Consider the following 17,362-nt stretch of genomic DNA (forward strand, 5'->3'; position numbering starts at 1 on the left):
GAGTTACGCCCCTTTGAACTTATTTGCTTCAATATACCTCTGCAACAGTTTGTCATCGCAACTCCTCTGAAACCACACAACAGAATTTCATGAAACTTTGTAGATAATAAGGACATACTATGTAGATGTGCATATCGACAGGAAATTATGATTCAATTTTTTTTTCTTATACAATTTTTTTTTCTTACAGTTATTTTATTTCTCCAGTGACAATGTGGGGACGTGGGGTATGTGAGCGCGCTCACTAAGGTTCTTTAATTATTAGAATGATTTAATATAAATAAGGTCTTTCCTTTCCTCAAAGGGACACAAACTTAATTGACAATGTTGAAAACACATTATTAGGTATAACTCTGAAACAAAAGATGCTAGACCAATGCGGTCTATTGAAATGGCATCTGGGACTGATGACCTTGAAAAATATCAAAGATCAAGGTCACAACCTAGATAATGAATTTTGTACTTATGATCCTATTTTAAGTATTTTTTAACGCAATTCAGTGCACTCTGCGTCTATTTGAATGCATGAAAGGGAAATGAAAGACCTCTCAATTGTCCATTAACAATTGAAATTTTATTGTCATTCACTTTTCAAAGCTAGAAAAGTATAAAAATGTTTCCTGTTTAAAATTTCATCTGAACTTCAATATGACTTCCATATTTGACTTCTATTGATTCCTTATAGATACACCAGCAACAATCAATCAAACCATGACATGGATTTTTTAATGGGTTGTTTTATGAAAAATATTGAAAACAAACTTTTAAACCAGTGAACAAGTTTATTGAACTTGGACTAAATGTATATTTTATAGAAACAGTTATAATTACAGATCCAATCCTCACACAGACAAAGTCCGCTATGTTAAATAGGTTACTTGGCAGTGGAACGTATGATTCCTATGACATGCGCTGTATGGTGACAGGCCAGTTCGGGGTCGGAAAATCGAGTCTTGTCAAGCTCCTAGCTGGTGATGTCATCCCAGAAGGAAGACATCCTACCGATGGGATTTCCCTTATAGAAGGTCGCTGTGGCCTTGATGTTGAGACTAAAAGCTGGATTTATATTGATCCAGGTAAGAATATGTACAACATTAAAACTTTTCTTTTAAATTTGAATATCTCTTTAGTATCTTCCACCTCTCTATTAGCTTCAGAATCAGGTAATCTTTATAACTTGAAAAGTTAAGCATGTAAAATACTGTACCAAATTCTGTCAACAAATTTAACACATTAATTTAAGCACTTCATCAGCCCAGTCTTAAAACAAACAATCATTTAACACTTTGATTCAGTAATTTGTTGTTTGTTACTCTTATTATAATTCTACTAATACCTTCCAAGTTAAATATGCACAACATTCATTATCAATGTACATCCAGGTGATTGTACGGGGAGAACATAGATGTATAGAGTATATAGCATGTATCTACTAGTCATCCAGGGTATTGTATGGGGAGAACATAAATGTATAGAGTTTACAGTATGTATCTCCCAGTTATCCAGGTTATTATACGGGGAGAACATAGAGGTATAGAGTATGCAGTATGTATCTCCTAGTCATCCAGGGTGTTGTACGGGGAGAACATAGATGTATATAGTATGTATCTCCTAGTCATCCAGGTTATTGTACAGGGAGAACATAGATGTATAGAGAATGCAGTATGAATCTCCCAGTCATCCGGGGTATTGTATTGGGAGATCATAGATGTATAGAGTATGCAGCATGTATCTCCCAGTCATCCAGGTTATTGGATGGGGAGATCATAGGTGTATAGAGTATGCAGTTTGTATCTCCCAGTCATCTAGGGTATTATATGGGGAGATCATAGATGTATAGAGTATGCAGTATGTATCTCCCAGTCATCCAGGGTGTTGTATGGGGAGAACATAGATGTATAGAGTATGCAGTATGTATCTCCCAGTCATCCAGGGTATTGTTCTGGGAGAACATAGATGTATAGAGTATACAGTATGTATCTCCTAGTCATCCAGGGTGTTGTACGGGGAGATCATAGATGTATAGAGTATACAGTATGTATCCCCCAGTCATCAACGTTGTTGTACGGAGAGAACATAGATGTATAGAGTATGCAGTATGTATCTCCCAGTCATCCAGGATATTGTACGGGGAGAACATAGATGTATAGAGTATGCAGTATGTATCTTCCAGTTATTCAGGGTATTGTACGGGGAGAACATAGATGTATAGAGTATACAGTGTATCTCCCAGTCACCCAGGTTGTTGTACGGGGAGAACATAGATGTATAGAGTATGCAGTATGTATCTCCCAGTCATCCAGGTTATTTTACGGGGAGAACATAGATGTATATAGTATGCAGTATGTATCTCCTAGTCATCCAGGGTGTTGTACGGGGAGAACATAGATGTATATAGTATGTATCTCCCAGTCATCCAGGGTATTTTACGGGGAGAACATAGATGTATAGAGTATACAGTGTATCTCCCAGTCACCCAAGTTGTTGTATGGGGAGAACATAGATGTATAGAGTATGCAGTATGTATCTCCCAGTCATCCAGGTTATTGTACGGGGAGAACATAGATGTATATAGAATACAGTATTAATCTCCCAGTAATCCAGGTTATTGTACTAGGAGAACATAGATGTATATAGTATGCAGTATGCATCCCCTAGTCATCCAGGGTATTGTTCAATATTGTATGGGTAGAACATAGATGTATAGAGTATACAGTATGTATCTACCAGTCATCCAGGTTGTTGTACGGGAAGAACATAGATGTATAGAGTATACAGTATGTATCTCCTAGTCGAACAGGGAGTTGTACTTGGAGAACACTGATGTATAGAGTATGCAGTATGTATCTCCCAGTCATCCAGGGTATTGTATGGGGAGATTATAGATGTATATAGTATGCAGTATGTATCTCCTAGTCATCCAGGGTGTTGTACTGGGAGAACATAGGTGTATAGAGTATGCATTATGTATCTTATTGTCATCCAGGGTATTGTACTGGGAGCACATTGATGTATATAGTATGTAGTGTGTATCTCCCAGTCATCCAGGTTAATGTACGGGGAGAACATAGATGTATAGAGTATGCAGTATGTATCTCCCAGTCATCCAGGTTGTTGTACAGGGAGAACATAGATGTATGGAGTATGCAGTATGTATCTCCCAGTCATATAGGGTATTGTACGGGGAGAACATAGATGTATATAGTATGCAGTATGTGTCTCCTAGTCATCCAGGTTATTGTACGGGGGGAACATAGATGTATAGAGTATACAGTATGTATCTCCCAGTCATCCTGGATGTTGTACGGAGAGAACATAGATGTATAGTGTATGCAGTATGTATATTCCAGTCATCCAGGTTGTTGTACGGGGAGAACATAGATGTATGGAGTATGCAGTATGTATCTCCCAGTCATATAGTGTATTGTACGGGGAGAACATAGATGTATATAGTATGCAGTATGCATCTCCTAGTCATCCAGGATATTGTTCAATATTGTATGGGTAGAACATAGATGTATAGAGTATACAGTATGTATCTACCAGTCATCCAGGTTGTTGTACGGGAAGAACATAGATGTATAGAGTATACAGTATGTATCCCCTAGTTATCCAGGGAGTTGTACTTGGAGAACATTGATGTATAGAGTATGCAGTATGTATCTCCCAGTCATCCAGGGTATTGTATGGGGAGATTATAGATGTATATAGTATGCAGTATGTATCTCCTAGTCATCCAGGGTGTTGTACTGGGAGAACATAGGTGTATAGAGTATGCATTATGTATCTCCTAGTCATCCAGGGTATTGTACTGGGAGCACATTGATGTATATAGTATGTAGTGTGTATCTCCCAGTCATCCAGGTTATTGTACGGGGAGAACATAGATGTATAGAGTATGCAGTATGTATCTCCCAGTCATCCAGGTTGTTGTACAGGGAGAACATAGATGTATGGAGTATGCAGTATGTATCTCCCAGTCATATAGGGTATTGTACGGGGAGAACATAGATGTATATAGTATGCAGTATGTATCTCCTAGTCATCCAGGGTATTGTACGGGGGGAACATAGATGTATAGAGTATACAGTATGTATCTCCCAGTCATCCAGGTTGTTGTACGGGGAGACCATAGATGTATAGTGTATGCAGTATGTATATTCCAGTCATCCAGGTTGTTGTACGGGGAGAACATAGATGTATGGAGTATGCAGTATGTATCTCCCAGTCATATAGTGTATTGTACGGGGAGAACATAGATGTATATAGTATGCAGTATGCATCTCCTAGTCATCCAGGATATTGTTCAATATTGTATGGGTAGAACATAGATGTATAGAGTATACAGTATGTATCTACCAGTCATCCAGGTTGTTGTACGGGAAGAACATAGATGTATAGAGTATACAGTATGTATCCCCTAGTTATCCAGGGAGTTGTACTTGGAGAACATTGATGTATAGAGTATGCAGTATGTATCTCCCAGTCATCCAGGGTATTGTATGGGGAGATTATAGATGTATATAGTATGCAGTATGTATCTCCTAGTCATCCAGGGTGTTGTACTGGGAGAACATAGGTGTATAGAGTATGCATTATGTATCTCCTAGTCATCCAGGGTATTGTACTGGGAGCACATTGATGTATATAGTATGTAGTGTGTATCTCCCAGTCATCCAGGTTATTGTACGGGGAGAACATAGATGTATAGAGTATGCAGTATGTATCTCCCAGTCATCCAGGTTGTTGTACAGGGAGAACATAGATGTATGGAGTATGCAGTATGTATCTCCCAGTCATATAGGGTATTGTACGGGGAGAACATAGATGTATATAGTATGCAGTATGTATCTCCTAGTCATCCAGGGTATTGTACGGGGGGAACATAGATGTATAGAGTATACAGTATGTATCTCCCAGTCATCCAGGTTGTTGTACGGGGAGAACATAGATGTATAGTGTATGCAGTATGTATATTCCAGTCATCCAGGTTGTTGTACGGGGAGAACATAGATGTATGGAGTATGCAGTATGTATCTCCCAGTCATATAGTGTATTGTACGGGGAGAACATAGATGTATATAGTATGCAGTATGCATCTCCTAGTCATCCAGGATATTGTTCAATATTGTATGGGTAGAACATAGATGTATAGAGTATACAGTATGTATCTACCAGTCATCCAGGTTGTTGTACGGGAAGAACATAGATGTATAGAGTATACAGTATGTATCCCCTAGTTATCCAGGGAGTTGTACTTGGAGAACATTGATGTATAGAGTATGCAGTATGTATCTCCCAGTCATCCAGGGTATTGTATGGGGAGATTATAGATGTATATAGTATGCAGTATGTATCTCCTAGTCATCCAGGGTGTTGTACTGGGAGAACATAGGTGTATAGAGTATGCATTATGTATCTCCTAGTCATCCAGGGTATTGTACTGGGAGCACATTGATGTATATAGTATGTAGTGTGTATCTCCCAGTCATCCAGGTTATTGTACGGGGAGAACATAGATGTATAGAGTATGCAGTATGTATCTCCCAGTCATCCAGGTTGTTGTACAGGGAGAACATAGATGTATGGAGTATGCAGTATGTATCTCCCAGTCATATAGGGTATTGTACGGGGAGAACATAGATGTATATAGTATGCAGTATGTATCTCCTAGTCATCCAGGGTATTGTACGGGTGGAACATAGATGTATAGAGTATACAGTATGTATCTCCCAGTCATCCAGGGTGTTGTACGGAGAGAACATAGATGTATAGAGTATACAGAATGTATCTCCTTGTCATCCAGGGTGTTGTACGGGGAGAACATAGATGTATATAGTATGTATCTCCCAGTCATCCAGGTTGTTGTACGGGGAGAACATAGATGTATAGATTATACAGTATGTATCTCCCAGTCATCCAGGATATTGTACGGGGAGAACATAGATGTATATAGTATGCAGTATGTATCTCCTAGTCATCCAGGGTGTTTTACCTGGGAGAACATAGGTGTATAGAGTATACAGTATGTTTCTCCTAGTCATCCAGGGTATTGTACTGGGAGCACATAGATGTATATAGTATGTAGTGTGTATCTCCCAGTCATGCAGGTTATTGAACGGGGAGAACATAGATGTATAGTGTATGCAGTATGTATATTCCAGTCATCCAGGTTGTTGTACGGGGAGAATATAGATGTATGGAGTATGCAGTATGTATCTCCCAGTCATATAGGGTATTGTACGGGGAGAACATAGATGTATATAGTATGCAGTATGTATCTCCTAGTCATCCAGGGTATTGTACGGGGGGAACATATATGTATAGAGTATACAGTATGTATCTCCCAGTCATCCAGGGTGTTGTACGGGGAGAAAATAGATGTAAATAGTATGTATCTTTAGTCATCCAGGTTATTGTACAGGGAGAACATAAAGGTATAGAATATGCAGTATGTATCTCCCAGTCATCCGGGGTATTGTTTTAGGAGATCATAGATGTATAGAGTATGCAGTGTGTATCTCCTAGTCATCCAGGGTGTTGTATGGGGAGAACATGGATGTATAGAGTATGCAGTATGTATCTCTTAGTCATCCAGTGTAGTGTTCTGGGAGAACATAGATGTATAGAGTATACAGTATGTATCTCCTAGTAATCCAGGGTATTGTACGGGGAGATCATAGATGTATAGAGTATACAGTATGTATCTCCCAGTCATCCAGGTTGTTGTACGGAGAGAACATAGATGTATAGAGTATGCAGTATGTATCTCCCAGTCATCCAGGTTGTTGTACGGGGAGAACATAGATGTATGGAGTATGCAGTATGTATCACCCAGTCATAAAGGGTATTGTACGGGGAGAACATAGATGTATATAGTATGCAGTATGTATCTCATAGTCATCCAGGTTATTGTACGGGGAGAACATAAGATGTATATAGTATGCAGTATGTATCTCCTAGTCATCCAGGGTATTGTACAGGGGGAACATAGATGTATAGAGTATACATTATGTATCTCCGAGTCATCCAGGGTGTTGTACGGAGAGAACATAGGTGTATAGAGTATACAGTATGTATCTCCTAGTCATCCAGGGTGCTGTACGGGGAGAACATAAATGTATATAGTATGTATCTCCCAGTCATCCAGGTTGTTATACGGGGAGAACATATATGTATAGAGTATACAGAATGTATCTCCCAGTCATCCAGGGTATTGTACGGGGAGAACATAGATGTATATAGTATGCAGTATGTATCTCCTAGTCATTCAGGGTATTGTACGGGTAGAACATAGATGTATAGAGTATGCAGTATGTATCTCCCAGTCATCCAGGTTGTTGTACGGGGAGAGCATAGATGTATAGAGTATGTAGTTTGTATCTCCCAGTCATCTAGGTTATTGTACGGGGAGAACATAGATGTATATAGTATACAGTATGTATCTCCTAGTCATCCAGGGTATTGTACGGGTAGAACATAGATGTATAGAGTATGCAGTATGTATCTCCCAATCATCCCTTAGAAATTGTTACTGACGCCATCACTAGTTTGTCCACACGTGTGGAAATTATACCACTGATAAATTCCAGTTTTAGTAACTACAATCATGTCCTCCTTATTTTTTCGACAATTGTGACATCCCCAAATGAGACTATCACAGATTTTTTGCATGAATTAGCAACACATATATGTCACATATAGAGTGGAAAAACGGGATATTCTGACAAATCATATATTGAGTTTACAATGAACTCTTTTTATTTAAAGTTTTCGTGATTGAGGATTGTATCAAGTCATGAGTCAACATGATCAATTTGCTTGAAAATGTATGCTGTTGTTGTGATTGATGATTGAATTAAAGCTCCCTTTAAATTATGAAATTGTATTGATTTGTCTTTCTATGAGACTTTAAAAGATGAAAAATGTTCACCCTCTAGGGTCTGCTTAAATAGATTTACTGAAAACTTTACGTTATTATTGAGGGTAATTAAAGGAATTTTACTTTTGATTTTGAATATTTCATGCTTTGTCATTTTACAGTTACGTGACCTTAACCATCAGATGTAAGTTGATGGTCCACATATCACACACTAGGTTTAATATGCTTTGAACAAATTGATACAAACTTTACACTGTTGCTGGGATTGGTGAAGTCTCTCTTTTGATTTAAACAAAATTCTGATCTGATGTTCCGGAGATATTGTCCATTTATCATGTTAACAGTCGTATTTTTGGCAATTTTTATATGCCTTAAAATATCCTTGTGCAATTTTTATGCCCCATTTATGTGCATTATGTTTTTCGATTTGTGCGTCTGTTCGTTCGTTCCTCCGTCCGTTTGTTCGTCCGTCTGTCCCGCTTTAGGTTAAAGTTTTTCAGGTTAAAAGTTTTTGGTCAAGGTAGTTTTTGATGAAGTTGAAGTCCAATCAACTTGAAACTTCGTACACATGTTCCCTATGATATGATCTTTCTAATTTAAATGCTAAATTAGAGTTTTGACCCCAATTTCACGGCCCACTGGACATAGAAAATGATAGTGTGAATGGGGCATCTATGAACACATTCTTGTTTTCTATAGGGCTGTTTTACTGACTTCTGATAAAAAAACTTTCCGAATATCATAATTGGTTCTTGCAGGAAGTTCACTATGAAAAGGAGATACAATAATGCACTTATTGCATAGCTCTTGATTAGCACACAGGAATAAAACAGACAAAGTGGTAGTGTTTTGTCTTTGCAGAAAACACAATACGACATATAGGGACCTTATTTATTCTGTTGAGGCATATGTTATGGTTTTGTTAACAATCATTCAATGCATTTGGCCTTGAGTATGTCTGTTGATGATTATTTAAAAAATATGGTGGTATCAGTTTAGCATTAGCACATTATTAAACCAAAATAAATCTTTATTGAAAATTATTTATTTGAGTGATATATAATATTTTACAGAAACGTATGATGCCTTGGATGTTGTTTACAATAAGGTTTTAATGACCTCAGTAGAAGAGAATGAAAGACAAGAATCAGAAAAGCCAGAGGAACAGCTTCCAGGTTCAAATCCTGTTAGAAGAGATGATAATGTCATGACAAGTGGCCCCTCCCAACAGCCTCTAGCAGCCAAATCTGTGTCACCTAAAATGTCTTACAGTGTGTCCCAGAGAAGACCAGAGTTTAAAACACACATGAAATCGAAAATGACAAGAGAAGAAATAAGAAAGAAAATGGAAAAAGTCCTTAAAAGTGGAAACTACAAGATGAAAGTTGGAAGACTGATTTTTTGGGACTTCGGTGGACAGTATGTCTACTATACCACACACCAAACCTTCATGACTTTCAGAGCTTTGTTTCTCGTGGTATTTGATGGAAGCAAACAATTGCATGAGCTAGTCCCAGATGTTCTATGTTTTCCAGGGCAGCACATGACACCAACCCCAGCAGGTACTGCATGTTAGTTACAATACAAAGACTCATATTGAAAATCTTATGTTGTTTACTATATTAACAGTCAGTGGCGTTACTTAAACAAGTAATTTTTTTAAGTTACTTATAAAGGTAATTTTTGTTTTTTTTTTTAATAATAAAATTACTCAATAGAGATATTTTAAATTTCAATAGAAACATGGTCTAATTGTAGTTTTCATAAATCTTTACACCATTGTATATCATAGAATTGATAATTCATTAAATGTGAGAGGAGTATAGAGATAAAGGGTTACTTTAAAAAAATTGACAAAAATATAATAATATTACTTGAATAAGTTATTTTATACATCTTTGAAATTAAATAATTAGTAATAACGCGTATTTAAGGAACATATGTCATTGCTTTGGGTTACAAATCATAAATAACTTCAATTCTTAATTGATTCACAAGTTTATATCTATTTTTTTCTGTCTACCAAATTGATTTTCAAGGAAAATGATGTTTTAATTAAGACCCAGAAGCCTCGATATGAAAGATAAGTGTGTCAGAAAGGCAATTACAGTTTGAGAAGGATTAGATTTTATATTTCATAGTTAAAATATCCAGATGACTCTAAAAATTTGTTAAAGCTTGTAAAATTTGTAAAATTGTACACCTTTAAAAATAATATGTAGAAAAGTTACTTATATAAGTAATATTTAAAATAGCCTCGTTTTCAACATTACTTGTATAGGACTAATTAAAAACATCTACTACTGCATCAGCAATAAAAAAAACTTCAGGGTTACTGTGACAAGCAAATCTGTCCAAAGAATCAGTTGGATTTTACCTGTCATTTAAGATTTTGCAAAGTGTACTGTCCCATTGAATAAATACAATAGCTATTGTTATCTATGGATTTCATTCAACATGTTCAAAGGAAACTCTTAATTTCTCATTGAAAAATATAATTCATTATGATGTACAAAAAAACTACCAGTGATAAAAAAAAAACATGAAAACTAATAAATGACACATATTGTCAGAGCAAGAAATATATAATAATTACAAAATTATATTTATAAAAGACAATTCTATTGAAATCACATTGTAATCTTATTTGGTCAGATCAAGACAATTTGGATTCATATAAACTAGTGATCAAAATACATGTAGCTATATTAAGTACACTGGGTGTATGTTGTATTTCTTCAAAATCAACTAACTTATTTCTTTTGTAATGATAATCTGGTTTAGTGGGTAAAAAGATTGTATGAGAAAACTTGATCAGCTTAAGTTATATAACAAATCAAAATAACCAGATATAATTTATTTGCAATATGCACCATTTAAAACAAAATTGTCTACAGCTTCTTCAAATTTGTTTAAGCTTTTATATATTTTTCTTAATTGATTCTCCTCGAAAAAAAATTATTTTTGTGAAATTGGAAAACAATTATGGTAGAAACTTAGCGTTTGTGAAACATCTTTTAGTACTAGAATTTCAAAAGAAATATGGGTATTATATGTAATTGTCCCCTGCACAAAGTGTTTTGGGGGATATAGACATACTGGGCATCTGTCCATCTGTCTTTTCGTCCCATCTCGTTAGCACTCTCACGTGTACAATTATTGCCAGATTTTTATAAAACTTGCATCGTAGATTTATATCAGAAATGTCCAGGACCATTTTGAAAATCAGTGCCGATGAAATATTTCTAAAAGAGTTATTCCCCTTGGAAACACTAATTAAAAAAATTGCATCGATTGTGCACTCATTTGTACAATTCTTTTCAGATTTCAATGAAACTTATATCATAGGTTAACATCAACCATATCTTGGACAAGTTCGAAAATCAATGCCGATTAATAATTTTAAAAGAGTTATGCCCCTTGGAAAGAGTAATTATATCAGAAAATTTTATTGTGAGTGCTCTCACAGGTGTACAATTCTTACCAGATGTAAACGAAACTTACGATTTATATCAACAATATTTTGGACAAGTTCGAAAGTCAGTGGGGATCAGTTATTTTTAAAAGAGTAATACCCCTAGGAAAGAGTAATTATATTGGAAAATTTTATTGTAAGTGCTCTCATGTGTACAATTCTTGCCAGATTTTTATGAAATTTATATCAGATTTATATAAGCAATGTCTTGGAAAATTTCGAAAATAAGTGATGATCAAATATATTTAAGGATTTATGCCTCTTGGAAATATTAACTATATTTGAAATTGCATTGCATTTGCTGTCAAGTCTTTATTTCTCCAATTTATTTATAAAATAAAATTGATTAACATAAAAAGTGTTTTTCTTTTTAGAAATTGCCCTTGGGCCTTGGCCAGATAAAATATGTGCAATGCGGGGGACAGTGGATGTCTTTATTTCAAATGGATTTCCTTCGTTAAAAATTATCTGTCAGCCACCTTTTTAGCTCACCTGGCCCGAAGGGCCAAGTGAGCTTTTCTCATCACTTGGCGTCCGTTGTCCATCGTCCGTCGTCTTCGTCCGTCGTCATTAGCTTTTTATAAAAATCTTCTCCTCTGAAACCACTGGGCCAACTTTAACCAAACTTGGCAACAATCATCATTAGGGTATCTAGTTTTAAAAATGTGTCTGATGACCCCGCCAACCAATCAAGATGGCGGCCATGGCTAAAAATAGAACATAGGGGTAAAATGTAGATTTTGGCTTATATCTCTGAAACCAAAGCATTTAGAGTAAATCTGACAAAGGGTAAAACTGATTATCAGGTCAAGATCTATCTGCCCTGAAATTTTCAGACAAATCTGACAACCTGTTGTTGGGTTGCTGCCCCTGAATTTGTAATTTTAAGGAAATTTTGCAGTTTTTGGTTATCTTGAATATTATTATAGATAGAGATAAACTGTAAACAGCAATAATGTTCAGCAAAGTAAGATCTACAAATAAGTCGTCATGACCAAAATTGTCAGTTGACCCCTTTAGGAGTTATTGCCCTTTATAGTCAATTTTTAACAATTTTTCGTAAATTTTTGTAATCTTTTACAAAAATCTTCTTCTCTGAAACTACTGAGACAAATTTAACCATACTTGGCCATAATCATTATTAGGGTATCTAGTTTAAAAAATTTGTCCGATGACCCCGCCTTCCAACCATCATGGCCGACTTGGTTAAAAATAGAACATAGGTGTAAAATGCAGTTTTTGGTTTATATCTCTGAAACTAAAGCATTTAGAGCAAATTTGACAGGTGGCAAAAATGTTCATCAGATTTAGATTTATATGCCCTGAAATTTTCAGACGAATCCGACAACCCGTTGTTGGGTTGCTGCCCCTTAGTTAGTAATTTTACAGAAATTTAACAGTGTTTTGTTATTATCTTAGATATCATTATAATATCTAATGTCTAATACTATTTATTATGATTTTAACCTTATTTTACATGATTTCCAAAGCATTAGTAAATACAGGTGAGCGACACAGGCTCTTGAGAGCCTCTAGTTTTGAAATGTTGGCCAAAATACACAAAAAATTGATAGTCCGCTTGGATTTTAAAGAAGCTATGTCTTCAAAACTGAAATTTTCCTGACCAGTGTCAAAATTTACAAAAATTGCTACCCAATATAATGTATTGCTTTATTTTTTCATCAGTATCAATTATGACAATACATTTTCTAGTTTTATTAAACTTCTATTTTATTTTTGTTGTTTTTATATTTCAGTATTTCTACAACATTGGGTTAACTCAATCCTAACGTATTGTAAGGTGGTATATGTAGGCATTCCGAAGATCTTGTTTGTTGCCACCCATAAAGACAAAGTACCAATTGTAAGTAAAAAAGATATAGATAGGTCTTTAATACAGGCATTTTAAAGAACTTGTTTGTTGCCACTCATAAAGACAAAGTACCAATCTTTTTTCCGTGTCCATTTATTTATTTAATGTTCTTAATAAATTGTAACCATTAAAGACAAAGTACCAATGGTAAATAATTTAGATGTAAACAGGAGGCTGATCAAGTCAATCTTTTCCCATGTCCAGTTATTTATTTATAGTTCTTAATTAAAGATTCAGATTGTCTTTTATTCATTTAATATGACATGGTTAATTTTAACTCATGGCAAAATTCTTGTTCAATGGGTCATAATTGTTTTATTCTATTTTTGCGCCTTTCCCAAGTCAGGAGCCTCTGGCGTTTGTTAGTCTTGTATGTTTTTTAATTTTAGTTCATTTATATGTTTTGGAGTTTAGTGTGACGTCCATTTTTACTGAACTAGCACTCAATTTTATTGAGGGGCCATCTGAGGACCACCTCCGGGTGCGTGATTTTCTCGCTGCATTGAAGACCCATTGGTGGCCTTCGGCTGTTGTCTGCTCTTTGGTCGGGTTGTTGTCTCTTTGACATATTCCCCATTTCCATTCTCAGTTTTATTGATTCATATGACTAATAATAGATATTTGTGTTGGTAAGTAAGACTGCAGCCCAACATCATAAAAACCAAAGAACTTTAGCAGTCAACATACAGCTATCAACAATAGACAAATATATTTACGATTTATATTTGGCATTTATAAGCTAATGTAACCTTAGAATACATTTAACTGTATTGAGAGTAAGTAGCATTAATCTTCAATATTTTGTGCAACAAATGTACAAGGTGAGTGATAGCCTGTGTACTATACAACAAATGTACAAGGTGAGTGATATCAGGTGTACTATACAACTAATGTACAAGGTGAGTGATAGCCGGTGAACTATACAACAAAAATACAAGGTGAGTGTTATCAGGTGTACAATACAACATTTGTACAAGGTGAGTGATATCCAGTGTACAATACAGCACATGTACAAGGTGAGTGATAGCTGGTGTACTATACAACAAATGTACAAGGTGAGTGATATCAGGTGTACTATACAACAAATGTACAAAGAGAGTGATAGCTGGTGTACTAAACAATAAATGTACAAGGTGAGTGATAGCTGGTGTACTATACAACAAATGTACAAGGTGAGTGATAGCTGGTGTACTATACAACAAATGTACAAGGTGAGTGATATCAGGTGTACTGTACAACAAATGTACAAGGTGAGTGATATCAGGTGTACTATACAACAAATGTACAAGGTGAGTGATATCAGGTGTACTATACAACAAATGTACAAGGTGAGTGATATCAGGTGTACTATACAACAAATGTACAAGGTGAGTGATAGCTGGTGTACTATACAATAAATGTACAAGGTGAGTGATATCAGGTGTACTATACAACAAATATACAAGGTGAGTGATATCAGATGTACTATACAACAAATGTACAAGGTGAGTGATAGCTGGTGTACTATACAACAAATGTACAAGGTGAGGGATATCAGTTGGACTATACAACAAATGTACAAAGTGATTAATATCAGGTGTACTGTACAACAAATGTAAAAGGTGAGTGATATCAGGTGCACAATACAACAAATGTACAAGGTGAGTGATATCAGGTGTACTATACAACAAATGTACAAGGTGAGGGATATCAGGTGCACTTTACAACAAATTTACCAGGTGAGGGATATCAGGTGTACTATACAACAAATGTACAAGGTGAGTGATATCAGGTGTACTATACAACAAATGTACAATGTGAGTGATATCAGATGTACTATACAACAAATGTACAAGGTGAGTGATATCAGATGTACTATACAACAAATGTACAAGATGAGGAATATGAATTGTACTATACAACAAATATACAAGGTGAGTGATTGCCAGTGTACTATGCAACAGATGTACAAGGTGAGGGATATCAGGTACACTATACAACAAATGTACAAAGTGAGGGATATCAGGTGTACTATACAACAAATGTACAAGGTGAGTGATAGCCGGTGAACTATACAACAAATGTACAAGGTGGATGATATCAGGTGTACTATACAACAAATGTACAAGATGAGTGATAGCCAGTGTACTATACAACAAATGTACAAGGTGAGTGATAGCAGGTGTACAATACAACACATGTACAAGGTGAGTGAAAGCTGGTGTACTATACAACAAATGTATAAGGTGAGTGATACCAGGTGTACTGTACAACAAATGTACAAGGTGAGTGATATCGGGTGTACTGTACAACAAATGAACAAATTGATTGATAGCCAGTTTACTATACAACAAATGTACAAGGTGAGTGATATCAGGTGTACTATACAACAAATGTACAAGGTGAGGGATATCAGGTGTACTATACAACAAATGAACAAGGTGATTGATAGCCAGTTTACTATACAACAAATGTACAAGGTGAGGGATATCAGGTGTACTGTACAACACATGTACAAGGTGAGTGATAGCCGGTTTACTATACAACAAATGTACAAGGTAAATGATAGCCGGTGTACTATACAACAAATGTACAAGGTGAGTGATATCAGGTGAACTATACAACAAATGTGCATGATGAGTGATAGCCAGTGAACTATACAACAAATGTACAAGGTGAGTGATATCAGGTGTACTGTACAACAAATGTACAAGATGAGTGATAGCGGGTGTACTATACAACAAATGTACAAGGTGAGTGATAGCCGGTGTACTATACAACAAATGTACAAGGTGGGTGATAACCGGTGAGATATACAACAAATGTACAAGGTGAGTGATAGCCGGTGTACTATACAACAAATGTACAAGGTGAGTGATAGCGGGTGTACTTTACAACAAATGTACAAGATGAGTAATATCAGGTGTACTATACAACAAATGTACAAGGTGAGTGATATCAGGTGTACTATACAACAAATGTACAAGGTGAGTGATATCAGGTGTACTATACAACAAATGTACAAGGTGAGGGATATCAGGTGTACTATACAACAAATGTACAAGGTGAGTGATAGCCGGTGAACTATACAACAAATGTACAAGGTGGATGATATCAGGTGTACTATACAACAAATGTACAAGATGAGTGATAGCCAGTGTACTATACAACAAATGTACAAGGTGAGTGATAGCAGGTGTACAATACAACACATGTACAAGGTGAGTGAAAGGTGGTGTACTATACAACAAATGTATAAGGTGAGTGATACCAGGTGTACTGTACAACAAATGTACAAGGTGAGTGATATCGGGTGTACTGTACAACAAATGAACAAATTGATTGATAGCCAGTTTACTATACAACAAATGTACAAGGTGAGTGATATCAGGTGTACTATACAACAAATGTACAAGGTGAGGGATATCAGGTGTACTATACAACAAATGAACAAGGTGATTGATAGCCAGTTTACTATACATCAAATGTACAAGGTGAGGGATATCAGGTGTACTGTACAACACATGTACAAGGTGAGTGATAGCCGGTTTACTATACAACAAATGTACAAGGTAAATGATAGCCGGTGTACTATACAACAAATGTACAAGGTGAGTGATATCAGGTGAACTATACAACAAATGTGCATGATGAGTGATAGCCAGTGAACTATACAACAAATGTACAAGGTGAGTGATATCAGGTGTACTGTACAACAAATGTACAAGATGAGTGATAGCGGGTGTACTATACAACAAATGTACAAGGTGAGTGATAGCCGGTGTACTATACAACAAATGTACAAGGTGGGTGATAACCGGTGAGATATACAACAAATGTACAAGGTGAGTGATAGCCGGTGTACTATACAACAAATGTACAAGGTGAGTGATAGCGGGTGTACTTTACAACAAATGTACAAGATGAGTAATATCAGGTGTACTATACAACAAATGTACAAGGTGAGTGATATCAGGTGTACTATACAACAAATGTACAAGGTGAGTGATATCAGGTGTACTATACAACAAATGTACAAGGTGAGTGATAGCCGGTGTACTGTACAACAAATGTACAAGGTGAGTGATAGCCGGTGTACTATACAACAAATGTACAAGGTGAGTGATAGCCGGTGAGATATACAACAAATGTA

The 17,362-nt window shown here is 35.9% G+C and overlaps 2 protein-coding genes across 3 annotated transcripts in view; both read left to right on the plus strand.

The window, feature by feature from the left end:
• The window catches only part of LOC127731862 (uncharacterized), an 897,808-nt gene that overhangs the window by 25,552 nt on the left and 854,894 nt on the right, over positions 1 to 17,362 (plus strand). The gene's annotated exons all lie outside the window — the stretch shown is intronic.
• Positions 844 to 17,362, plus strand: part of LOC127731866 (uncharacterized) — a 76,262-nt gene continuing 59,743 nt past the window's right edge. Inside the window, exons 1-3 of the mRNA XM_052240732.1 lie at positions 844 to 1,076; positions 8,956 to 9,444; positions 13,115 to 13,221. Coding sequence (XP_052096692.1) covers positions 863 to 1,076; positions 8,956 to 9,444; positions 13,115 to 13,221 — 810 coding nt within the window. The 5' untranslated portion in view covers positions 844 to 862. The remainder of the gene's footprint in view (positions 1,077 to 8,955; positions 9,445 to 13,114; positions 13,222 to 17,362) is intronic.

Source organism: Mytilus californianus, unplaced genomic scaffold (assembly GCF_021869535.1).
Source record: "Mytilus californianus isolate M0D057914Y unplaced genomic scaffold, xbMytCali1.0.p SCAF_21, whole genome shotgun sequence".
In the NCBI taxonomy this organism is placed as follows: Eukaryota; Metazoa; Mollusca; class Bivalvia; order Mytilida; family Mytilidae; genus Mytilus; species Mytilus californianus.